This window comes from Sander lucioperca, chromosome 22 (assembly GCF_008315115.2).
Source record: "Sander lucioperca isolate FBNREF2018 chromosome 22, SLUC_FBN_1.2, whole genome shotgun sequence".
Taxonomy (NCBI): domain Eukaryota; kingdom Metazoa; phylum Chordata; class Actinopteri; order Perciformes; family Percidae; genus Sander; species Sander lucioperca.
The window spans coordinates 24778288-24805419 of record NC_050194.1 but is presented as its reverse complement, the minus strand read 5'-3'; the positions used below and the strand labels follow the sequence as shown (position 1 = coordinate 24805419).

The following is a 27132-nucleotide window of genomic DNA, read 5'->3' as shown; positions in this document are numbered from 1 at the left end:
GTAGCCATCCGCAGACACAGTTAGGCTTAAGAATACACTGTGCCTTCCGCATGTATTTTAACATTAAAACATGATCAGGGTTTCCCCCAGAAAAGTTGTTAGGCCTGGTGGCAAGTGTTTTTTTTTGACAGGGGCCCGTCTGGGGCCAGTCACAGACTGATGGCAGCATTAATGTAGAGCCCAGTAGTTTCTGTGACAACTGAAACATGGACGGAATCGCGTAATTGAGAATTTAAAAAAGCTATAAGACAGATTCCATAGGACTCTACATTAAGTCAGTGCTAAAAGCTAAAAATACATTCAAAAATGCTACCCCAGTGGCTTAGGCCTAGTGGAGGGCAACTTATGCCGCGTTCTATTTACCTCGGAACTCGGAAGCCGGAGCTGGGAATGACGTCATACCCGAGTTGAATGCATTCCATTTAAAAGTCGGATTTTCATAGCTCTAGCCCGGTTAGCTATTGTTAGCAATACCAGTTGATAACAATGCATTACGCCGTTTTTTGTGCATGCAAACAGTGTAACAACATGTCCACAGATAGAAGTTGAACATGCCTGTGTGAACGACTGATTTAGTGACACAAATAAGACAGAAGTGCTCATAACTTTATGTTACTGCAGCTTTCACAACTGTTGATACAGGGGGCAGCCACGTTGGATTTTGAACTCGGGCAACTGCGAGGTTGTCCGAGTTCCGAGCTCGGAAATCTGACGTCAGGGGGCGTGTTTCTGACTTTGACCTCGGAAAATCCGAGTTCCGAGGTAAATAGAACGCGGCATTAGGCTCAGTGGGCCACCAGGCTTAGAATACACTCAGGGAAACCTGAATGATGTATACATAATATATGAATATTCATCCATCCGTTTTCATCCATCAGGCCAAATTTAATAAGCAACTACATTTTTATACAATCTCTCTTTCAGCTAAGGGGTCCTTGGCCTAAAAATCGTTGAAGACCCCTGATCTAAAGAGAGGGTCGTAGCTCATGATGTTCAGGCGGCTCATCCTCTTCTACATCAGGTCCGGTTGGAGGCCGCTGTCTTCAGTTGGACATCTCCATGCTGCTGACCGTGTTCACTGCCTGGACGACGTGCACCTTATTGACCTCCCTCCTCTTCAGCGAGCAGCTGAACACCTTCCTGAAGCCTTTGCGGAAGTGCTTGGAGACGAGCGCGTAGACGATGGGGTTGAGGCAGGAGTTGGTGTAGGCCACCAGGTGGGACAGGATGCGGAGGACGTAGGTGGCGTGGTTGAGCGGGAAGCGTCCGAACCACATGCAAAGGATGACCAGGTGATGGGGGAGCCAGCAGAGGCAGAAGAGAGCGGCGACGACGATGATCATCTTGGTGACTTTCCGCTTGGACCGCCTCGACTCGGACATGTCCTTCACGGGGTCCACGCTGGTCCACAGGTATCGGATGGTGCAAGCGTAGGTGAGGCCAAGAACCAGCACGGGGAGGAGGTAGCCAAAGATGAAGGTGCACACGTCCATTATGATGCGTGGTTTGGACTCCCAGCCAGGAATACACACCACAGTACCGGCCAGGTCGATCTGTGAGTAGTAGCTGAGATAAGGTGCTGAGAAAACCAAGGCCAAGGCCCAGACCAGGCAGATGGAGGCCAGGGCATTCTTTGGTGTTCTCATCTCTCTGGAGCGGAGCGGGTAGCAAATGGCCAAATACCTGTAAGAAAAAAGGGAAGAGATCCAGATGTTCATTTCTGACAGGAGTGAATCTTTAAAGCGCTGTATAGTTTGTGGTGTTCTGTTTGAAATCAGTCCCTCATTTTGTTTTTCAATCACATATTCACCAAACCTTAATAAATCTCACGGAAGCGGCTGGTTGGGGACTACGATATGCTTTTCTGTTGGCGATTGTAAGACGGCCTTTTGGCCTCGCCATCTCCGTACTTTACATTCTGTGACACCATATTTCTTGGCTGCTTGGCAGTTGTTTGACGACTCTGCTGCGCTTATCACCATCATCTTAAAGTTAGCATCAACACTTCTAAAAGGTAACCTGTTCAAAAGTATGGGGTCAGCGACCGCAAAAGTGCGATCACTCCGCAGTGTGTACCTCAACCTTGGGACTTCTAAAATAAGTTGCGTTGTTGACGCAATGACCTGTTGTGCTCGCAAACCATTAAAATCTCAGCCAAATGCGCCGTGGCCAGTTTATTAATGAACTTCTTATCCAGACATCGAAGTGATGAGCACAAGTTGCATTTTTTCACTAAATCCTTTAAATATATAATATGTAGGAGATATCGCATTTGTAAACACAGCCTTCAAAGTTGGCTTCTCCTCTACGCCTCAGAGCCAGAGAGAGAGAGAGCAGCGGTGGTCGAACTAGAGAGTGAATGAAGAGAGGGAGCGCCAAACCAAGCAGTGAGTCAGAGGAATAAAACACTATTTTCTGATTGTTTCACAGCAGTTATGTTCTAAAGTGCAAAAAACACACACACCTCCGCGGGAAGATGCCATATTGCCGGATTTTTGTGAATGCAGCTCGTCATCCTGTCTGTTTTTTTCTAATCAATGTTTTATTGAAAAAACACAAAATTAACACCATATACTTTGACCCTTTTTTCAGCCCCCTGCTCCCCATAACACATACAGTGTAAATAATTCCAAAACTAAGGCCGTGTCGGTTAAACTTGTATGTCGTTATGAGATGCTGAAGGATAAAGCAGCCGTTAAAAAAAATTACAACACTGGCTGGGGGTTACACATCCACATGGGCCCAACAGCTCTTTGTTGACGCCCATAAACGTCCTGCACTCAGCAGAGGGCAGCGTCTCTGGAGATACAGACATTGTCACACACTTCTAGTAGGCCGTAAGTGATGATTGAGAAAGATAGCTTTTGTATGAGTCTATACATTGTTTTCTATTTAAAGGTGCTCTAAGCGATGTCACGCGTTTTTTAGGTTACAACATTTGTTGTCACATACAGCAAACATCTCCTCACTATCCGCTAGCTGCTTGTCCCCTGAACACACTGTCTGTAGACAGCCCAGGCTCCACAAATGGCAACAAAAACAAGCTGCGCCAACCTGCACCACCAAACATAACAAACTGTTCCAGCCAATAACCGACAAGAAGGATTTGGGGGTGAGGGTTAGGGGGTTAGTGCGCAAAAGCACGGAAGGGAGGGGGAGGGGACGGGATGAGGAGGAGGGAGGGGCGAGCTAGCCTCGTTTTGTTTGACAATACTTTGAACGTCAACAAGAAGTGACGTCACCCAACATCACTTAGAGCACCTTTAAATTCTGCATATTATACCTCTGACGTGAAGTGAGGACAAAAACATGAAACTTTTACTCTTTTTTAAATGATATATATATATATATATATATATATAAAAAAAATCCTGACAACGCCCCTGTCAACTTACTGATAATTCCATAAAATATTAGTTCATACTTAAGTATTTCCTATCTCCACTCACAATATATAACATGGCGTTTTGCTCTTGGTCGTGCAGCTTGTGTAGAACTTTGTGAAATGTAGTGGACCCACCTGTCCAGGGAAACAGCTGTCAGGGTGAAGATGCTCGCGTACATGGTGAGGAAAATGATGAAGTGCACGACTTTACAGACCGCAGCACCGAACACCCATTCATCCAGAGTGTAGATAGTGGCCTGGAAGGGCACGCAGAACACAATAAAACACAGATCTGCTACTCCGAGGTTGAGGATGAACATGTTGGTGGTTTTGGTGTTCATCTGTCCGTTGCGTAACAGAACCGCGAGGACCAGAGAATTCCCCACGGTGCCGACCAGGAAAATGACCGAAAAGCCCAAAGAAATGACCACCGACTCCGCTTTCCGGGAGGAGAAATTCACCGAGGAGAGATTCATATTTATGTTATATTCATTCATAATCCACGGGGGCAGATATCTCTCCAACAACACTAACGGGCACGGCTCGTGGAGACGCGCGCTTCTTTTGCGCACCCTGTTTCTATATCCAGACGCAGCGCAGCAAGCTTTAGACCTGGAGCATTCATCTCTTCCCAACCCAGGGTACTTGTACCCCAGGGGGTACTTCTGCTGTTGCCAGGGGATACTTAGAATGATTGTGGAGTAGCTCAACTAATTTGAAGAAAAAACGAAATAGAAATGTATGTCATCTAACTGTGATATACATCCATCTACACATGTACGTGATTATTTCCTGTAGTATGCTGCACGGAGGATGTCATTTTTTCAAGCTCCTGAAGTTTTTTTATTTTTTTTTTTTTTTTTTTTTAGGCAATTCTCCTTCACATTTCTCTTGCAAATTAAATTATATATCAGAGATCTTCAATAGGGGGTCCGAGACCCCTAGAGGGTCCTCAGAGTTACTGCAGGGGGGCCACCAAATTATTGTTAATTTTTTTTAAATTTGATTTCAAAAATTAAAATGTCTTAACATTCAGTTCAAATAACTTTATTTGTCCCTGAGGCCGGGGCAATTAATGAACATGAATCAAACATATTATTAGCTAATATAAATTAGCCTATTTATGGAAAAAAAAACAAAAAAAACAAAACATTAGTGATAGGCTTACTGGCCCATATGTAAGGTAGTCACTGAGATCCACAGATACAGTTCATCCTAAGGATTCCCTGTGCTACATGTTTGTTTAACATTAAAACATGATTTATAAAATGATGCCAACAATTATTATTTTAATAGCTTAGTATTCTAGGCACTAAAAAGGTATGTATAAAGGCTTTAGGCCGCCCTACACGTTGTAATAGGATCAGTTTATTATGCAACTTAATTTTATACAATATACAGTCGTGAAAAAAATAGGACACCCATGGTAAAGTGGACTAAAAAGAGGAATAAAAAAATCATCTTTTGGAAATTGATTTTAATGCCTTAAAAAACTTAAAATTAAAAAATGAGACCTTTAAGGACACCAATTTTGTTTGTGAATGAATAATGTATCGTAAATAAATAAATGTTCTTCCTTAAAATACAGGGGGCATAAGTAAGTACACCCCTATGTTAAATTCCCATAGAGGCAGGCAGATTATTATTTTTATTTCATGGATCCAGGATACTATGCATCCTGATAAAGTTCCCTTGGCCTTTGGAATTAAAATAGCCCCACATCATCACATACCCTTCACCATACCCCTACATCATCACATACCCTTCACCATACCCCCACATCATCACATACCCTTCACCATACCCCTACATCATCACATACCTTTCACCATACCCCCACATCATCACATACCCTTCACTATACCCCCACATCATCACATACCCTTCACCATACCCCCACATCATCACATACCCTCTTCCCTGATCACATTCACACAGTTCCACATTCATACCTGGACGCTGCTCAGTACAACCACAGTCTGATCTGCTGGCCACTGAGCAGCTCCACTGGAGCGGTTGGAGGTTAAGGGCCTTGCTCAGGGGCACCTCAGTGGTGGTAATGAGGGAGGAACAATCGCTGCTCTTTCACTTTCCCGAACCAGATTTTATCCTGTCAGTCTGGGGATTGAACCAACGACCTCCCGGTCACAAGCTCGCGTCTCTAACCTTTAGGCCGCCACTGCCCCAATATAGATAATTAAAGATTAGTCACATTAAACTTTTATGTTTGTTGTTTCCCTCAGGGTTAATCCATGGGGAGCCTCCCAGGTGTTTCCCTTCTGCTTCTGGTGGCGAGTGTTTCCCTCCTGTCGAGCCCCGGTGTCGACGCTGGAAAGATCCTGGTGTTCCCAGTGGATGGTAGTCACTGGGTCAACATGAACCTGCTGATCCAGAGCCTCCACGCCAGGGGCCATGAGGTCACTGTGGTCCGCACAGCCACTAGCTGGTACGTCAAAGAAAGCGCCCCACACTACCGCTCCATCACTGTCACCTTACCGGAAGCCATCAGCATAGAGGAGGAGGACTTCTTTGTAACCTTCCTGGCCAAGATGCTGGAGATTCAGAAAGAAGGGGCGTCTCTTTTTGGCTTTGTGAAGTTCTACTGGGAAATGCTTCCTTCGCTGTCAATGATTCACCAACAAGCCAGCCTGTTGGGGGTAAAAATATTAGAGGACAAGACTCTAATGCAGAGTCTTCGTGACACTCAGTTTGACGTGGTTCTTCTGGACCCGGGGTTGCCTGTAGGGGTTCTGGTGGCTCACGAACTTAAGCTGCCAACTGTTTTTAATGTGAGATGGATCACCAGTGGAGAAGGCCATTTTGTGGTGGCTCCATCCCCAACATCCTACGTTCCAACTTCAGGAAACGCCGTGTCGGATAAGATGAACTTTGGTCAACGGGTCAAGAACACGCTACGTTATTTTTTCAACACAATCATTGACAAGTTTATAGTATGCCCTCACTATGATCGACTGGTCGAAAGGTACTTTGGTCCAGATGTGAACTTCTACCACCTTCTGCAGGGAGCAGACATCTGGCTCATGAGGGTGGACTTTGTCTTTGAATTCCCTAGGCCCACCATGCCAAACATCGTCTACATCGGTGGGTTTCAGTGTAAGCCTTCTGAGCCTTTATCATCGGAGCTGGAGGAGTTTGTTCAAAGTTCAGGAGAGCACGGAGTCATCCTGATGTCTCTAGGCACACTCGTCAAAGGCCTACCTGTAGAAATTACTTCTGAAATCGCCGCAGCCTTTGCCCACCTTCCTCAAAAAGTCATATGGAGGCATGTCGGGGAGCGGCCTGACAATTTGGGCAACAACACCCTCCTGGTGAAATGGATGCCCCAAAACGACCTCTTGGGTCACCCAAAGATTAAAGCCTTCGTGGCTCACGGTGGCACCAACGGGATCTATGAGTCCATCTTCCATGGAGTTCCGATAGTAGGCATCCCCCTTCTGTTTGACCAGTTTGAGAACTGTTTGAGATTGGAGGCGCGAGGAGCCGCTAAGGTGATGGATGCGACCAAACTCACTCGTCAGAACTTCCTGGAAGCGTTACAAGAAGTTATCCACAATCCCTCCTACAGAAACAACATGAAGCGACTCTCTTCTCTCCACCTGGATAAACCGATGCATCCTCTGGAAACGGCCATTTTCTGGATTGAGTTTGTTATAAGGCACAAAGGAGCTGCACATTTACGCACTGAGTCTTATAAGATGTCCTGGTATGCTTATTATTCTGTGGATGTTGTATGCTTTTTGACAGCAATCTTGTTGATGCTGACAGCCATTGTAGTTGGATCAATACGATTCCTTTGCCTTCGATTGTGCAGGAGAAGAAAAACCAAGAAGGAGTAGTAACTGACTCCTCACCTCAGATTAGTGCACATTTAAATGAACAAGTGATCTTAAAGGATAGGGCTGGCGTTATTCTATACTCTTAGCTAGGGATGTAATGATACACTCAACTCACGATTTGATACCATTCATGATTTTAAGGTCATGTTACGATTCTCTCAGGATTCTTTGAACAGAATGAGCTGCAGACAAATGACTGAAAGATATTACTTTATTTATCAGTCAAACAAGTGAAATTTAAAGTAGATTACACCCTAGGCTTTTAAAAAAATTGCATTGCGATTCATTTTTGATGTCAATGTTCATGATATGGTTGTAATCTTTAGACATCTATAGCGATACTCAACCAACTCATGATGCATCGTCACATCCCTACTATTAGCCATACCTGCAAAACTAATGACATTCCCATCAGCCTCGGCTGTAATTTGTGTTTAGTGCAAACAAAATGCTAAATTAAGATGGTGAACATGGTAAACATTACTTGGTTGACATCAGCATGTTAGCATTGTGATTGTAAGCATGTAGAAATGTATCTTGTACACATTGTATTTGACAAATGAAATTGATTGATTGATGTTAGCATGCTGACGTTAAATGAACTAGTCATCAAAGACGCACACTCGAAGAATTCAAATGTAACTAAGCTCAAGATACTTGATTTTCTTCTGGGATATAAGTGTAAATGTTTTGGAGCTTCTCACCATCAAATCTTAAAAGTGCAGGATGCGAAACAACCAAAACATCTGTACGCGTTTTTACTATTGTATACATCAACTGCAGAAAAGTAGGTGGATACGTTGATTTCTTTTCAGCGGACAACTGTACGCCTGTATTCAACTCAGTAACAGTAAAACAGTGACACTATTAGTTGTTTATTCATTTTCTTACTCATAGCAAGCAGATATAAAATATAATAAGATGTAGAAAATGCACTTAAGTGCCTTATTTCATGTGTGTTTGTTTTTATAAGGATCAACATTTCTTAATGAATGCTGCAACTTTGTGTTGCGTTTTATCACTTGAAAAAATAAAAAATGTACTCTGTTATACCTATTGAAATTTATACAGAATAAAATAAAAAGTAAGAAAATATATTTGGCAGATACTGTTTTTATTTCTTTCAAAAGAGCAATGAAAAATGGTGCTCTTAAGACAAAATACTGTTTAATTTTGAAAGAAAACATGTACATTACCACCACTCAGATTTGAATATATAGCAAGTCACAGAGCAACACATTCTTTACTTTGGCACAACAATTCGTATAATATCCTACGAAATGAAGGCGACCGTTAGCTGGTCACATGACAGTTAAATTTAGCCGAGAAAAGGTGACTGTGAGCAGGGGTACAGAGCACCGCGGGGTTATGGGCGTTTCAGCAGATGTTGCAGTTGAGTTCAGCCGACAAAAGTGAGTGCATTGGTGACGACAGTTAAGTTTAGACACTAAAACGACTAGTTTGATTAAAAAATAGATTGTGGTTTGGGTTAAAACACCAGTCCCCTTAAGTAGGATTGGGCAACGAGAACCGGTTCCAACAAGTTTTGGTTTCCGTAGTGGCCACCGTACAGCACTTCCAGGCGCTTGTTGTGTTGAAGCCATGGAGCACAGTAAGCAGTGGGGCTTTATTTTATGTTGAAAAAGCTTGGTAAAACTTAATGTAAACCATTTTATCTGTGAAATTAGCATGTGACCCCCTTCAACTCCACCCTTCAAAGATTCAGAATTGAGAATCGCCAAGAACCGGGTGCAAAATGGAAGAATCCGAATTGGAATCCGAATTGTTAAATTTAAGACAATGCCCAACCCTACCCTTTTAGAAGTACTCCAGGGACACAAACACACACTTCCTGGGTGAAAGTCTTAAGCTTTTCCCTGGGACACAAACTCCGCTCCCCCCACAGGAAAGCCCTGTGTTTTATAACCCCCCCCCCATCCACCCCGGTCTCATCCCTACACAGTCCTACGCACTCTTATACAGCTGCAATCAACGTGGTGCTGACAGGAATAAATACGTGGAATACACACATATTACAGTGTTACTTTTCGGCGCTATATGTACGAATGGTTCATGAGAGTCTGCACAGAAATAATCCTATAGCTTCCTATATATAGAAAACTAACTGTGTTCCTGCTATATTTACAATGTGAAAATGTCTAAACATTGCTTTCACAGATCCATCTGTAAAGTGTCTTACAGGAACCATCCATCCAGGACTTGAGTGCATTTTCACTGGTGTCTATGTGTCCACAGTCTTCTCCCAGAGGGTCGTCCAGCTTCCAGTCGTCAGGCTCCGTCCCCAGTCCCGCTCTGTTCAGCCAGAACCTGCAGTAAGAGATGTGTTACATCATCCTCACACTGTCTTATTTACAGCACGTAACAATGTCCCTTCAGACAGTGACACAGAATGGTAGAGCTGCTGAGAGTATTCCATTAATTAATTAGTTGTCAACTATTAGAATAATCGCCAACTATTTTGATAATAGACTGATCGGTTTGAGTTGAGTTGACTAAGCCGGTTAAAACCTGTGATTTACTTTTGTGTTACTTAACAGTCTTAGAAATATATAATTCTTAGTTTGTGCAATTAAAAATAGTTTCTCAACAAAAAAAAGTTCTTGAAGTTTCAGACCCAAAACTCAAAATTATACTTTGTACTTAAGTTACCTTGAATGTAAATATGTTGTGTTTTCACATATTTCTTTGTTTTAGCAACATACCATGCAGCACGAAGAATAATAAAAAAGAATTCCCTTTTATAGTGGAAAATGTTGGGCTTTTAGTGAATTTGGACAGGAGGATGTAGGACAGGTAAGGAGTATGAAATGAATAAAAAAAATGAGTATGACTCTTACTCATTTGCAAAGATATAAGATAATCTGTTTATATAATGACATATGTTATTTAAGCTAAACAGTTTTATTCTGTAGTTATAAAAACAGTTAGAAAAATTTAGATATGGAGAAATGTTGTCGTGAGCTTGACAGTGATTTAAATAAAAAGCATTACTTTTTTTTGTGGTATACACATGTAGTTGACGTGTAGTAGTCGTTGAAACAGTGAAATCAAATCAGCATGAGAAGCATTTCTGCCTGAAGTGTTTTTACGGTCAGGGGCATGACACAAAATTCTGGGCCCTGTAGAAATCATTCTCTATGGGGCCCTCCCTGTACCCACAGCTATTCATTCTAGCATATTTTTGGGCCCTCCTCACATGAGGGCCCTTGGTACTCAGTTCCCTATACCACTCCCTGTCTGACACCTCTGGTCACAGTGTCCCTCCGGTGCTTTGACTTACTGAAGATCTGAGTTGAGCGGGCTGCCATCCACCCAGCTCCATTCCCCCTCCTCCTCTGCGTCTGTCAGGCCGATCCACAGCCGGCTGCTGCTCGCCTCCACAGCTCGGCTGCTCTCAAAAATAAACCTCTAAAAACAGAAAAGATGGTTCAAATCACACCATGCCTGGACAACCCTGTTCTCACTCCCAACTTGTAAAGTACGGACGCTTGGACAGTGGCTCTCAGCGTCAGAACCGATGCAAAAAGTACCCTTCAGCGTCTGTATGGAACGCACCGGGCAGAGCAGCGGCGCGACCACGGCGCTGTAAGATGACGTAGTATTAAGAGCGACAACGGTAGCGAGTAGTATGAAAGACCGAAATGCCGCATAAGGAGGCAGGTTGGGGTGGTCGTGGATGGGTCAAACAACCCAGGACTTTCACCCCGGAGACTAGGGTTCGTGTCCCGTTGTTGTCCCGCGTGACACTGAAACGTACATTTTGTAACCCCACCCACCTTCTTTCCCTAAACCTAACTGTCCCGTTCTAGTGCCGCATGTCAGTCAGTACATCCTGTCCCAGAGCGCCAAAAGTAACGTCAGTAGTCCCGACGCTAAAGGAAATTTACAACGCCAAAGGCACGTGACCAAGCGTCCGTATTTTAAGCGATGGGACAGATTAATGAGAATGTGTTGGCCTGGAAACAGTTTTAAACAGATTTGTTTTTTTTGTTTTTTTTAAAGATGTTTTTTAGTTTCTTTTTCTTTATTTAGAACAGCTGAAGAGAGACAGGAAACGGGGGAGAGAGAGGGGGATGACATGCAGCAAAGGGCATCGGGCCTCTGGCAAGGACTGAACCTACGCAGGGCGCACGCTCTACCAGGTGAGCTAATGGCCGCCCCAGAAACTGATCTTTGAATTGTTGCATGTTCTCTTGTTTTTGTCCTCTACCTGTTCTGGTTGACTGTTGATGACGAGCAGGTCGCCCCCCCGCGTCTGGCACCAGGCTCTGCTGGAGCTCCAGGTCAGCTGCTGAGAGGAGAAGTAGTAGCACTTGGTCTCAAACTGATGCCAGCTGTTGGGACACTTTTTGCAAATCCGTTCTGTAGGGGAAAAGAAAGAGACATTTTCTTCGTATACTGTAGTTAGCAGTTGGCTTGTTGCCAAATTTGTAGCTTTTAACTTCTGTTTTTTCCTTTTTATGTGTGTGCTGCTTTTTACTTTTCTTTTGATTTCTTTGATTTGCTTTTTTAAAGGATAAGTCCAGTGATATTCTATATTTCTCCTCCTCTCAACAGATCCCATGAAGATACCATCAATGAATGTATCTACTAGTGTAACAAGTATTGTGTGCGTATCACAGCCTGACATACTGTATCTTCTGCCTCTGTGCCATAGAGCTCCATTGTTGTCCAAAAACTACAAAAAGCCACAGACTGTATAAAAGAAGTAGACGTGGACCGTTGTGAAGCCTCTAGTTTGACATTTTGGCCGTCGCCATCTTGGTTTTGGAGCCAGAAGTGACCATATTTGGACGAGAAGGTGGATCTGACTGAGAACCTGAGGAAACCGAAGTGGTAGCGACTTGTCAATCACAAGGTAGTCTCGCTTTGCCAGACCCTCCTCCAAAGTGTTCTAGAGGAGGGTCTGGCTAGTCCACACAGTATTCTGGGATGGGAGGAAAACGTGCTCTGGTTTATTGGCATTTCTAGAAACCAATAACGATCGTCTTGGGCGGTGCTAAGCACCGGAGAAAAGCCACGGTGCCTCTGCAAAATAGCCTCGGGAAGGAACTTGTTTTGATGGAACATGTGTACGTTCAAAAGTTGTTTTAGTCGTGCAACAGAAAACTCAGATTGGACAGATAGTCTAGCTATCTGTCTGGATTTACTCTGCAGAGATCTGAGGAGCAGTTAACCATAGTCCTCAGAAATCCACCGGAGTTTAAAATGCCAACACATAGGAAGCCCAAGGCAACGGATATCTGGCCTAAATGAGTGAAATTTGGCGGATTTTCCGGCGGCAACGGAGCAATCCCATAAGTGGAACATCAAGGATATAGACTAATCACAAGGTAGCCACAAGCATCCCCTGCTTTATCGTCTATTATTACAAAAATGAACACCATGCTGTATTGAAGAAGACTTGAAACTAGCGATTGAGACCATAAACTCAATATGAAAATGTTTACTGAGGTAATAAATCAAGTGAGAAGTAGGCACATTTTCTCATAGACTTCTATAGAAACAGACTTCCTTTTGTCGCCCCCTGCTTGAAGTTAGATAGAATGCAGTTTTTGGCTTCACTTTTCAGGCCCGGATGTTTCCGCTTGTTAAAAACACATCAATGAGACACATTGTTGCTCTGGGTGAAATGTTCACAGACACAATGTAGTTTATTTTGACTCAATCCCACACACACTGTCATGCTGCCACAAATACTAGAGCACCAAATGTGGATTTAACCATCGTCCCCAACAACTGCACTATTTCCTACTGTTTGTTTGATAAAAAAACTACAGTGACCAGCTGTTTTAGGAAATTACTGAAACTTTTTTTTAAAGTGAATCTGTTTATTTGTGAGCTATTTTGAAATATGTACATCTTTAGTAGGAACTAATGGGCTTAGGGAAGTCAAAAAGTACTGAAAGACAGACTAACACATTGTTGTTTTCGCTCTTTCCGTGTGATTTGTTGCCAATGAGAACAATATAATAACACCAGCTTTATGAACCTGGACTTGAACTGGCAAATGTGCCTTCACACTGTGAATCGATTTAATCAAAGCTATTAAAATTTGGGGTAAAAGTGCATAGGTACCTTTTGTGTTGAGATTAACCACAGGGCAGTAGAGGTCCAGGGAGTTGTAGGCCTCCTTTATGGATTGCAGCTCGTTTCTCCTGCTAGCATCTCGCTCTGCTGCTTCCCGCCTCTCCTTCATCAACACGGCACTCAGGTTCTGCTTCTGTTTCTGAATCGAACTCTCCTGTAGCTGTGTGCTGCGTTCCGACGCCTTCACGCAGCCGCCGCTCGACAAAGTTCCGATCTTCTCGCTCAGATTTTGAACTTCTCCTCGAAACTCGTCGTTGATTTCCAGAAGTTCTCGATTCCTCTCCTTTGCTCGGACCAGCTCATCCCTCAGATGGCCGTTGACGTCAGAGAGTCGCCGCACCTCCTGCTCTCGCTGGGCGTTGGAGTCGACCAGATGTTTGATAGTTTGAGACGTGTTCAGCTCTTTGCCCTCCTGCTCAGACGTGTGCCGAACCAGCCGCTCGTGTTCTTGCGCGAGGTGTAAGTTTAAAGAAGTTAGATTCCCAATCTGCTCCATTAGCTCGGCGCTTTCAAAGCTCAAAGCGAGATTAACAGACATCAGATCATCTGCAGTCCTGTTGAGGAGTTGGTTCTGTCCGTGAAGCCGGGCGCCGTGCTCCTGCAGGAGTTGGTTGTCTCTTCGCAGGTCGTTGTTCACTGTCATGAGAGCGAGGTAGCCGTCGCTGATGTTCTGGTAGTTAAACAGGAGGCTTTTCCATCCGGGCCCCTTGTCTGACTTGTTGTTATCTGAAAGACATTTTTCTGTTTTTATTTCTTGTTTCCGTCACCTGCGTCCTCTGAGGACAGCTGACAGTAAATTTACGTTTTCACAGCGCTGTGCCGGCACCAAAAAATGTAAAGTGCTCATATTATGCTTTTTGGCTTTTCCCCTTTCCATTATTGTGTTATATATCTTTTTTGTGCATGTTATAGGTTTACAAAGTGAAAAAGCCCAAAGTCCACCCCAAAGTGGAAATCAGGACATGCTCCACCGTCTCCTTTTCCTCACACAGACTGCAGTGGCCTGTTTGGCGTTTTCCTATTATAAAAAGTGTACTGTTCAATCTGCTGTTACGAATTCTCAATTTACTGATAATTATTTGCTCTTTTCGGTTAGCCCCACTGTTTCTAATTCCTCCTACTTTATTTTGTATTGCACGCAAGTGTATTTGTGCACGTTATAGGTTTACTAAGTGAAAAAGCCCAAAGTCCACCCCAAAGGGACTTACCATCTCCAACAGAAAACACTGTTCACAAACTGCTCCAAACAGCTCTATTGTAGTCCAGCCTTTACTTCAGAGACAAACGTGGTCACTTTGGAACACACGTTATAATGCTCGCCTAGCTGCTAGCATGGCACGCCCTCATACTCTGCTTCTGACTGGCTAGTAGTCCTTACCTAGGTACTGTCAGGGCACGCCCTCATGCTCTGCTTCTGACTGGCTAGTAGTCCTTACCTAGGTACTGTCAGGGCACGCCCTCATACTCTGCTTCTGACTGGCTAGTAGTCCTTACCTAGGTACTGTCAGGGCACGCCCTCATACTCTGCTTCTGACTGGCTAGTAGTCCTTACCTAGGTACTGTCAGGGCACGCCCTCATGCTCTGCTTCTGACTGGCTAGTAGTCCTTACCTAACTACTGTGCATGTGCGACTCCCAACAAAGATGGAACAGAAGTGAGAGGTCTCACTCTGTAGCTAAAACAGAGAGCTCAACACACAGGGTGAAAAGAGGAGCTGCAGCAATGTGCAGTACAACAAAAATATGGTGTTTTTTGAAAATTAAACCATGTAAACCTATTCTGATATAACCTCTAAATACAATTATCAACCTGAAAATGAGCATAATATGAGCACTTTAAGAAACAACAACAATCCCAATGTTAAAGCTCTCCATCTTGCCTGTGACTCAAACTATGCTACGCTGTGTGTGTGCGCTGCAGATGTAGCCAGTTAAAAGATACTGCGGCATTAGGTGGACACAAACAAAGATTAAGTTTATCAATTTAAAAGGCGATAATATGTCCACGTAAGGTTCACAACATGTGTCTGCTGCCCCCAAGTGGACACAAAAATCTGTTAAAGCAGGTATAAAGGTGTCGGTAGGTGTCATAGACAGGCTAGCTGTTTCCCTCTGCTTCCAGGCTTTATGCTAAGCTAGGCTAACCCAACCATCCTGACTCTAGCTTTGTATCGCACACACGTGACAGGGATATCAAACATCTCGTCTTACACTCAAAAAGAAAGCAACAAAAAGTACTTTCTAAAATGTTAAAACTATTTCAGATTGTTACCTTTAGCGTTTTTTTTAAACCCAAAAGTCTATTCTGCGGCCACTCATTTTGGCTCATCGTCACTCTGACAGTCCCATCGACAACTTACACAAGACTGAGAGTGTTACACAGGTCATGAGCAGCAACAGGCAGAGCACCGAGAGACCGACCACTGGACACAAGTAATGACACCTCACTTTTTTTCTGGTTCGGAGGCAATCTGAAGCTGCGACAAACAGAAAAAAAACATTCAATATTATTAGTAGTAGTTATGATGGGGTGAGGTTAATGTTAGTTTGTGGTGTTTGTAATCCCATGTGGGATGGGCCAAATGTTTGGCATGACACAGGAATAAAATTAAACTAACTAAACTAGCATCTGTTCACAGAAAAAATACTGCAAAATATCTTCTTTTCAAGTTGATTTAGTCTGTTATCGAGCTTTTAAAAGCTTATTATCTGAGTGAAAGAAATCTGCCAGTGCAGTTGAATCTTTCCAATGAGTATTTCCTAAAATTAAGTAAAAAATATTCCTGATTCTCGTGCAGCAATGTGCCAAATTCTGTCTTGATAAAGACGCAGCGGCTCATCCTCAGAAATAAAATCTTGAAATAAAATGTTTTCTAATTTGAAACAGACTGAAACGCTCTTACTGCACATGAAAATAAGAAATGTTGAAGATGTATTTATAAACCAATCGAGAGTTTTGCTGAGAGTCCCTTTATTTAGCATTTGTAAGCAGTAGATACACATTTAATAAATGGTTTATATAACACATTGTAGTGTTGTTGTAAGCGGATTCGAACATTTTTATTAATGAGCAGTATTTGTCAGCTATTCTAACTTTTGCTATGAAGATATATTTGTATTATAAAAACTGTGTTTTATTATATTCTCAATAATTGTCTTTTTAGACACGATTGACATGAGTTATAGCTGATAACTAATTCATAAACATTTACAGGCCTGTAGCCTTACAGCCTTGTGGAAGGGGGGGGTTCTTTTTTTCAATAAGTGGACCTTTTTGGCAGTTTTTCCCTCATTTTGTATTCAATTATGAGGTTCAAATACTTAATTTTTCTGACTTGTTATGCACTAATTTGTGCTGGATTAGCTTGTCTACTGGTATCTTAACGAGCACGCTTTTTGATGCACCCAAAATATTTACTACAATGTTGTACCACCGTTTTTAGTCCAAACGCACGCACGCCTCACAGATTTTGTGTATGTCAAAAAAGCAATTAATAGTCATAGCAAGTCATAGTATAGTGTGTCAAAAAATGTCATAACAAAGTCATAGTATAGTATGTCGAAAAAAGTCATAAAAAAGTCATTGTATAATATATTGGAAAAAAAGTCTAATATAATTTATCGAAAAAAGTCATAGTATAGTATGTTGAAAAGTCATAAAAATGTCATAGTATGTCGAAAAAAGTCTAAAAAGTCATAGTATAGTATGTTGAAAAAAAAGTCATAAAAAGTCAAAGTATAGTATGTCGAAAAAAGTCTAAAAAGTCATAGTATAGTATGTTGAATAAAGTCATGAAAGTTAGTGCACAAAGTAGTTAGTAGTAGTAGTAGTAGTTGCGTGGGTTGTTGATACATTAGACGTTAGATTGTTACATGTCGCGTGCCAGTTAACACATTAACACAAAGGTGCTTTTAACAAGATTATGGCTTCGGTTTGGTTTAGATCATTTTTATTTGAGAGTGATTCCATGGTTATTTTTAAAAGACACTTGTTTAGTACAACAACAAAAACTACTTAACAAAAAAATCCAAACTATGGAGCTTTTGGCAGGGGGGGGGGGTCTTTCAAACCACCCGAACCCCCCCTGTCTAGGAGCCTGATTAATATCTGCGTACAACTTTATTATAGTGTCTTTTAAACCATTTCTTTATTGTTTATTGGTGCTGATAAAAGCTAAGTGAAGTGTTGCTGTATTACTCACACATTTCCTGTTCCTTCTTGGCAGAAGTGGCTGAGATTGAGCCGGACGTTGGATTATTCATCCAGGGGAGCCACTGATGACCGACCATTTTACCTGTTAGAGGAGCAGAGCAACAAGAACCCTGCTGATGTCAGGGATACATCGGACAGCTGTTTAACAAAGTACTTGCACAGTTTAAACAAAACAAAAAAGAGGAAGCATTGTGTTAAAACAGCTGTAAAATTGTCATTTTATAAGATATTGTTATCATATTTCAACTGGGACTAGGTAAGACTTCTTGCTGTAGCCCCATTGTGTTTTCACGCTATAAGTCACAGCCATCTGCAGGCATCTTTTCTATAAAAAATTCAGGATATTCCAGAATATTCAAACTTGTATTACTCAACGCCAAAAGCACTTACAGTGATTCTGACTATTGGAGAAGAAACATCCGAGGAAGAGACCAAAGACGTGCATGTAGTCCAACTGGTTCAAGACCAGCTTTCTATTTACTTTAAGTATGCCTTGAATAGGCGTCTTTTCCTAATTGTACAGGAACACTAAGCGGTTAAAGTTACATTTGGATCACAGGGTTTGGAGTTGTTTTTTTTAGGAAATATAAATGCTCCACTTATTAATCAGCCCACACATCCTCAGACAGACACATTGTGTCTTGTGTACGTCAAACACAAGACAGAATACACACAAAAAAACTTTTTTTAACCCTTGTGTTATCATCCGGTTGATCTGCAACTTTTTGTTTTTCTGAGTCCAAATTTTAAATGAAAAACCTTTATCAACATTTTGGTCGTCTTTTTCACTTTTATTGACGTTTGTCACTTTTTTTTCAAAGTTCTTTTATCAATTGTTTTTTCTTCAAATACGATAAAATTGACTAAAACACTCAAATTCAATGAAAGTAGTGAACTGATTATTTATTTAACTTGTTAAGAGCGTTGTAGTGAACCATCCATGTTATTTTTTGGACAATTTGTTTGAAAGAAAACCCAAATTTCTGATATAGAAACTTTTTGAAAATGGGTCAAATTTGACCCGAGGACAACAGGAGGGTTAAGGCTTCTCAACTCCGCCAACAAAGTGTTTCTGTGGTTTTCCTGTTCAAAGAGTATCACAGTATCTGTGCAGCGCTCATCGTGCTCCAGAGTGATTGAACTGGAAATGTACACAAAGACGATTCAGATGTCGTTTGACAGGAAAAGTTCTGATTTATATTTACACAGTGGTAGAAAGTACATGTCCTGAAGTAGGCCTACAATTTTGGAGAACTTATGCTTCTTTACATTTTCTTTCTCTTTCTACTTCACTAAATGTATCTAAAATACAGTGGTGTAGTCTAATGTATTGTACTGTATATACTGTATATATATATATATATATATATATATATATATATATATATATATATATATATATATATTGGCTTATATACATGGGCCAGAATCTGCCTTTGGGGAAGGGGGGGCATATTATAGTGGGGGGTCTGGGTGTCCTCCCCCCAGGGAAGTTTTGAGCATCAACAACTTCATTGTCTGCATCTGGATACGCTTTTATTCACCAATGTACGGTGGAAATCCCTTTATTTAGCCTATTTGAAGAAAAAGAACACAGATGATAATTCAAAATATATCAAAAATATAATGGAAAGTATGTTGTTGCGTGTCATTGGGCATTTTTAAGTGGGTATATGGAAATCCAGGAGCTTTCTTAGTGGGTACACTGTGTATACCTGCGTATCACCTAGACTACACCACTGCTAAAATACATCAAAATGTGTTCCTTCTTCATCAGCTACAACATTAAAAAGCAGTGAACATGTTATTGTAATAATAATGTGATGATAATCTTATAATATATTGTATAAAGTGTGAAGAAAAGGTAGCACATCTCAAGTTCCCAAGTAAAGGACAAAACACGAGCACGAATGAAACAAACTTCTGATATCATGACACGACTTGCCGCTGCAACGATTAGTCGGCTGTTTTAATAATCGATTAATCTGATTAATCCGGAAATGCTGTTTTTATCCTGTTGAATGTGGAGACTTCCTGCTCTTTTCTGTTTGATATCATATTAAACACGACAAAACAAGACATTTGAAGACGTCCCCTCGGGCTTTGAGAAACTGGGATGACATTTTATCGACCAAACGATTAATCGAGAAAACAGATTAATCGATAATGAAAATAATCACGAGTTGGACTTGTAGGCCGTTATATTGTTGGGTAGTTTAATTCATAATAAAACATCAGATTTTATAGACTACATGTGTTTGAACATCTTAACTTGTAAAGTAACTAGTAACTAAAGCTGTAACAGATGAATGAGGTGGAGTAAAAAGTACAATATATCTCTCTGAAATGTAGCGGAGTAGAAGTAGAAAGTGGCATGAAAAGAAAAGACTCAAGTAAAGTACAAGTACCTCAACATTTGTACTAAAATACAGCACTGGAGTAAATGTACTTAGTTACATTCTACCACTGCTTCTCAGTGACACTTTTAGAAATCCCTTTCCAGACAATCTCAAGGGATTTTTATTTAACACTGTCCACTTTTTAAGTGATGAATTTTCCTTAACCCTCAGAGGACAAAAGACCCATCGGCGAGTCTGACAACACTCCTACTCTAAAAATATTACAAAATTTCATATTATACATTTATTTACTACGTAAGTCATATATTACGCTACTTTTGTGAACCCAAGACTTTTTGTAAACTCATTTCAAGCACCAAAACAATTGAGCGTAGGTTTGTTTTCACAAGAGATTTGAGAAATATTTCCGCTTTAGGGCCAAATTATCTCTTTAAACATTGCACTGGAACAGTTTTGGGCGTCCCTTTACAGGAAGCTGAGTTTGTTCTGAACATTTTGATATGGAACACACAGGGATCAGTTATATGCAAATACCCTTTAAAGGAGAATTCAAGAAGATATCTAAAAATGCCCTCAGACCTCAGAGGGTAAATCAATCTGAACTTGTGTGACTGTGGTGACAAAGTGTTCGGTAGTGTTACTCACAATCCCCACAGAAATCCGTCTCTTGAGAAGAAATAGTTTCAAAGCCGTACTCACCTGAGTGAATGCCTGTGGTCTGTAGCACTCGTGTCCTGTCCCGGCTGTTGTCTCGTTGAAGCAGCAGACGTCCCTAACAGTCTTTGAGAACCTACGTGTCCTTTATAGCCCTCTCACCTCCTGCTGCTTTACATCCAATGGGTGCAGATCCTCTAATAATGGCCAATTCTGTTGGATGTCACCTTATCTCTCTCTCTTAACAATAGTCCCTGATGGCACAACTGCATCTCATTGTTTGGCCTTTAAAAAACACACTGAGTTTCTTCTTTATAGAGTAAATTATTTATTTGTGGGGTCCTTTTAACAGTTAAGATTCTAAAAGATCTGTCTTCGCTGCTACATTTTACTAACACAACATGTCAGACACGCTCACCGATGCACACATTAGACTTATCACGTCACCCATCAATTATAAATTAGGAAAGAGTGCTTTTAACCCTTGTGTTGTCCTCGGTCTGTTTCACCTGCTTATCTCCCAATTCTGCGTTAGGCCTACATCTTCTTAGCCAACTTCATTCCAACTTGTCACTAGTTTTACACTTCTTGTTGGAAATCATGGTCAACAAACCTAATTTCTATGAAATTATACCAAATTTCTGAGTTAAAAAAAACGGAAATTATGAATTATTTTGACTAACTGTTAAGATCAGAGGGTGTCGAGTGAATAATCACAGACGGGTTTACTGTAAGTCAAAGTGTAGTCTGTAGGCCTATATCGTTACTGTTTTGAAACCCTTTCATTTTTTGGAACCATTCATGTTATATTTGGGCATTTTGGTTAAAAGAAACCCAAATTTATGATATAGAAATTTTAAAAATGGGTCAAATTTGACCCGAGGACAACATGAGGGTTAAATTTGACGCTCCTGACAGATGGAACTGGCTTCAGGATTCTCTCAAATTAGAAGAAAAAAAACTCGTTTCCATTGGGACATTCAAGGTGATGCTTGAAAATGTGTTACATAAGGACTGCTCTTGTTTTTAATAACCCTCTTATTTGCCTACATCAGTGATTCTCATTAGTTTTTTGTTCTTTATATGCACTGTAGTTTTGTGATTGTTCCTTCATTAATGTTTTATATATTGTAATTTAGTATCGTTTTATGATCAGATTGTTTTTATGATTATATTATTTATTTATACTGTAATTTTTTAGATTGTTTTTTCATTTCTTTTTTATTTGTGCTGTAATCAGGGCGTCATTGGAAAAGAGAGCTTGCGCTCAATGGCCCTCCCTGAATAAATAAAGGTTATAATATCAACTATAATTAAAGCTGCAAGCAGCGATGGACGGGCCCTCGCTCCTCTGCGCGCGTCGGGGTCACCGGCGGTCGCCGCTCCTTGCGACCGTGCATTTGCGCAGCACTCAGACACCGCAAATCGTCACCAATGAAAAGGGAACTCCCTGCTGCGTTCAATGATACCTCACACAAGACTCTACCTTAGATGGTTCAAATGTTATGAAAGGGGGCGTGGCTTAAGCATAGGGGGCGGGCCAAACCATCACCAATGAAGAAGCAACTCTCTGCTGAGTTCAATGATACCTCACACAATGGTCAACCTTAAATCATTCAAATGTTATGAAAGGGGGCGTGGCTTAACAATAGGGGGCGGGCCTAACCATCACCAATGAAGAAGGAACTCTCTGCTGATTTCATTGATACCTCACACAATGGTCAACCTTAAATCGTTCAAATGTTATGAAAGGGGGCGTGGCTTAAGCATAGGGGGCGGGCCAAACATCACCAATGAAGAAGCAACTCTCTGCTGAGTTCAATGATACCTCACACAAGACCCTACCTTAAACGGTTCAAATGTTATGAAAGGGGGCGTGGCTTAAGCATAGGGGGCGGGCCAAACGATCACCAATGAAGAAGGAACTCTCTGCTGAGTTCAATGACACCTCACACAAGACTCTACCTTAGATGGATCAGCATTCATGAAAGGGGGCGTGGCTTAAGCATAGGGGGCGGGCCAAACCATCACCAATGAAGAAGCAACTCTCTGCTGAGTTCAATGACACCTCACACAAGACCCTACCTTAAACGGTTCAAATGTTATGAAAGGGGGCGTGGCCTGAGTAAGTGGGCGTGGTTATATTATAGGAGCCGGCTCATTATCACATGTAGACCACACATTCTAAGTTTCATGTAAATCGGATGATGTTTGTCATATAAGGCGCATTTCCTGTTGCCAGCGGGGGGCGCTATGACCAAAAGTCAAATATGGCCTGTAGGTGTCCTCAGGCCTGGACCCTTGTCAATCGTGAGAATTTTCGGGCAGATACGACAACGTACACTCAAGTTACAACAATTTATTTGTTCATCGCTCAACACTCAAAATGGCCGCCACGCCACGCCCACACCGTCAGACGAAAAGTTTTTCTTTTAATAACTTTTCATCTTTAAGGTGTTGGGATGATAGAGACCAAGTTTGAAGTACATCGGATGAAATCTCTAGGAGGAGTTCGTTAAAGTATAGCACCTTGACTTTTAGGCCTACTTCCTGTTGCCACTAGGGGGCGCTATGACTTTAAGTAAATATCGGCCGTTATTTGTCCTCAGGGTTGGACTCTTATGAATCCTGAAAAGTTTCGAGCCAATCGGACAATGTACACTCGAGTTACACCCACTTCCTTTTTCGGCCGCGAAACGCACAAAATGGCCGCCCCGCCATGGACATGCCCTATGACGAAAATTTTTTCTTTTAACAACTTTTCATCTTTAATGTCTTAAGATGGCACAGACCGAATTTGAAGTTGATCGGATGAAATCTCTAGGAGGAGTTCGTTAAAGTACGACATGTGGAAATGGCCAAAATCGCACTAATTTGAAATCAAAATGGCGGACTTCCTGTTGGGCTTAGGGTATGGCTTCAATGACGTTTTTTGTACATCTTGACATGATACATATGTGTACCAAGTTTCGTGAGTCTACATTAAACGCACTGCAGGGGCTCCATTTTTTTAACATTGTAGGGGGCGCTAGCGAGCCATTTTTGCGCGCCTATTCCCGAAACCCTTAAAATACGTAAATTTTCACCAGACTTGATGCGACCGCCAAATTTGGTGAGTTTTTGAATATGTTAAGCCCCTCAAAAAGCCAATTCATTTGCCGGGAAAATAATAATTCCTTCAGTTTCAATAGGGCCTTCGTCGCTGTCGGCGCTCGGGCCCTAATTAGCTTTCATTTTAAATAAATGTTAACTGATTTGATCCAGTAGGTGGCGATGTTTCCTTTTGCACAGTGCAGTTGCACAGACACTCTAAGCTCAAAAGTATGAGGACGCACATCACTTTTTTTGTTCTTTTGGTACACACGGTTTGAACCTTGGTTCCAATGAAGTGATGATATTTTAGATTTAGACCAGTGGTTCCTAACCTGTGGGTCAGGACCCTCACAGGTGAAAAAGGAGGAAAAAAAATTACAAATTGTCATTGCTGAGCTGCCGCTAACGTTTCCTCAGCTTGTTTCTCTGATAACTTGAGATCCAGACGTCTGATGACTACAATTATTCATCATGTTCAAATGCAGAGTTAAAACCCACTAAGATCTGAAAAAATGTGGCTTAAAACTGGATAAAAAGTCAATTTAAGACTAGGACTGATTCCTACCGATTCCTACTTTCAAAAATTATTATTCCAGTAGAATCGTTTCTTTATTGGAATCATTTGGAATCATTTAGAGGATCTGGTTTCAAATCCGATCATCGCTTTCCAATTTAACATGCGCAAGTTTTGGTTTCCGTAGCGGCCAGGTGCTTGTTGTGTTGTAGCCATGGAGCACAGTAAGCAGCGCTCTAGTCTGGCTTTATTTTACGTTGAAAAAGCCCTGTAAAACTGCAACCCACCATTGAATCAAAATAAAACTTTCCTCTTATTTGTGATATAAGCATGTGACCCGTTTCAACTCCACCCCTCAAAGAATCGGAATCCAGAATCGATAAGAACCGGAATCAGAAGGAAGAATCAGAATTGGAATCAGAATTGTTAAAATCCAAACGATGCCCAACCCTACTTATGACAGCTTCTGACAGACAACCCCAACGCCGATGCATGCCCAAAGGGGATAATGATGCCATCGACAGACGACCAAATGTAACGATAATAATTATAGATTTCTCTAGGTTAGAAACATTTGGGAGAATGTAAGTACCACAACTCAACGAAATATATAACATAGGTCTAGTCGTTTTTGAAAGTTTTGTAAGCAATATTTATGATTTTTTCTATTTTCCTATATATATATATATATATATATATATATATATATATATTTAGTGTTATTTAACACAAAAAGTAAAATAAAGTATGAAGTTATTGCCCATTGATGATTGTTTGTGAGGACTCTTGTTGTGTTTATTGTGATAATTTTTTTCTCTATTTATCTGTTAACAGATAAGGTACCAGCAGGTTTTGGAAATATGCCTGGATATGAATGCTCTACATAACTTTTTTGTGTGGATTCATTATACCGAAATTGACATCCATCTCCTATAGATTGCCGTGGTATGATATATATTATAATGGTTACTATAGAGGGGTTGTATTGAACCAGACAAACCTGTTAGTTAACTTTTTAGGTGGCACCCCTCTTGGGAGAGTTGATTAATACAAATACCTGGGCCTCTGGCTTGACCCTCAACTCTCCTTTAAAGCACACATAAACTCTATTGTAAGGAAGTTAAACTGCAATCCAAGGATGCTGTACCTTTCTAGCAAGGGTTTTACACAGCAGATCAGGTTAAGAATTGTGAAGCAACTATTATTTCCAATTATAGACTACGCTAATGCAGTATATCAGAACACTACTGAGACCAACCTTAAGCCCTTGACTGTTGTCTTTAATAGTATTTGTAGATTTGTGTTGAGATGCCCTAACAGAACACATCATTGTGTCCTGTATGGCTCATTGAATATTCTGTCACCTAACGCCAGGAGACAGTTTCACTGGTTCCAGATCATTTTCAAATGGATATATCTTAACTATCCACCCTACTTAAAACAATAGTTAACACCTTACCAAACAAATTATAGCGCAAGACACACCGAATACCTAGCCTCGCATTTCCAAAGAAAGTGGCAGGCATTCATTCTCTGTTATGATAATTTTTAACACTAATAACATCTGGGCATGGGTGTAGGGGGGTATGGGTTTAGGGGGAGTGAGTGTGTATGTGAGTGAATGTGTATGTTGTACTGCAATGTCTTGTCTCTTGTATTGTCCAGTCCTACCAAGGACCCTCTCGAAAATGAGATGCCACATCTCAAGAGGTATTCCTCTTACAATAAATAAATAAGAAGTATTGAAGTTTAACCTATGTCTATAGCAATGGATATGTGAATGAATGTTATGTATTTATACCTAATTTAATGGGGAAGTTGTTGATTGGTGCACAAAAACAGTCACCTCCTACAAAAGATGGCTTCTCAGGATGTAACACCGTTTGCCTAAAGATGGTCTAGTACCGAAACATTGCCTACTATTAAACTTATATTTTTTGCAAGTTAGACAGCGTGCGGGAGTTTTCTTTGCAATGCGGAAAAGTAAAAAAAAAATAATCTGCTTTACAAAAACATTGGGATTTTTCTCATACTTTCTGTCTAATCTTTGCTTTGTTTTCGTGTGAATTATTGGATAATTTGACCTTTCTGCGCTTTAAAAATTATTCAAATGAAACAAGAAAAATAACTAATTCTTTGGTACAGTTGGTCGCATCGTCACAATGAGACACTGCTTAATTTTCAGAGGCCAAAAGCCAAAAAAGGTTTCATGATTAGTGTGTTTCCAGCAGCTTTCAACGTGACAACTTAGAAGCCTGCAGCTTTTCCAAAATGCAACAGCCAGGGTACTGACAAGGTCCAGGAGATATGACCGCATAACTCCTGTCTTAACCTCACTCCACTGGCTACCCATACAGGCAAGAGCAGATTTTAAAATCCTCCTTTTAACCTATAAATCGCTGAATGGCCTTGCACCCTCATACCTAGCCGAACTGATTAACCGATGTACCCCTGCACGACCACTCCGCTCCCTGGGTACCAATCGTTTTAGAAATTCCTAGGGTCAAAAAGCCACCGTGCCTTTTCTTATCGAGCCCCGTACCTCTGGGATAACCTTCCGTTGTACGTCAGAGAAGCCAGCTCTATCACCACTTTTATTTTTTCCAAACATTATGGACCGTCATTATGACTTCCTCTATCTTTTGTTTTTACCCTTGTACCACTTTTCATATCATTTTTATGTACATATATATCCGCAATGATTTTAATGTATTTTTTTTAAATTATTTTTAATCCTAACTTTTGCTGAATTACCTGTTGTATAGTGTTTTGAGACCATGTATTATGCTGATATTGCACTTGAAATAAAATAAAATTGAATTGAATTGAATGACCTCGTGCACAAAGCAAGCTCCATAAAGAAATGTTTATCCCAGTTTAACTAAATTCTGAATATCTAAAACTCTGAATCCTGAACGGCTGAATGGGAGAAAATCCCCTAAAACC

At 41.2% G+C, this 27132-nt stretch overlaps 3 protein-coding genes and 1 long non-coding RNA gene across 4 annotated transcripts in view; 2 read left to right on the top strand and 2 right to left on the bottom strand.

The window, feature by feature from the left end:
- Positions 1–785: 785 nt before the first annotated feature.
- Positions 786–3960, bottom strand: LOC116061361 (galanin receptor 2a). The gene is made up of 2 exons (XM_031315519.1): positions 3521–3960; positions 786–1683 (listed from the first exon to the last, which is right to left on the bottom strand). The coding sequence occupies exons 1-2, from the start codon at positions 3880–3882 to the stop codon at positions 1044–1046; spliced, it is 1002 nt and encodes a 333-aa protein (XP_031171379.1). The 5' UTR covers positions 3883–3960; the 3' UTR covers positions 786–1043.
- A 1668-nt stretch (positions 3961–5628) lies between these two features.
- Positions 5629–8337, top strand: LOC116061360 (UDP-glucuronosyltransferase 1-2-like). The gene has a single exon (XM_035997751.1). It carries the CDS (start codon positions 5638–5640, stop codon positions 7240–7242), a length of 1605 nt encoding a protein of 534 aa, XP_035853644.1. The 5' UTR covers positions 5629–5637; the 3' UTR covers positions 7243–8337.
- Positions 8338–9401: 1064 nt separating this feature from the next.
- On the bottom strand, positions 9402–13996 carry LOC116060987 (asialoglycoprotein receptor 1-like). The gene is made up of 4 exons (XM_035997862.1): positions 13342–13996; positions 11474–11625; positions 10544–10671; positions 9402–9570 (listed from the first exon to the last, which is right to left on the bottom strand). Exons 1-4 carry the CDS (start codon positions 13994–13996, stop codon positions 9402–9404), a joined length of 1104 nt encoding a protein of 367 aa, XP_035853755.1.
- A 4392-nt stretch (positions 13997–18388) lies between these two features.
- The window catches only part of LOC118494272, a 24328-nt gene continuing 15584 nt past the window's right edge, over positions 18389–27132 (top strand). The window contains exon 1 of the long non-coding RNA XR_004896397.1: positions 18389–18400. This is a non-coding gene — a long non-coding RNA (uncharacterized LOC118494272). The remainder of the gene's footprint in view (positions 18401–27132) is intronic.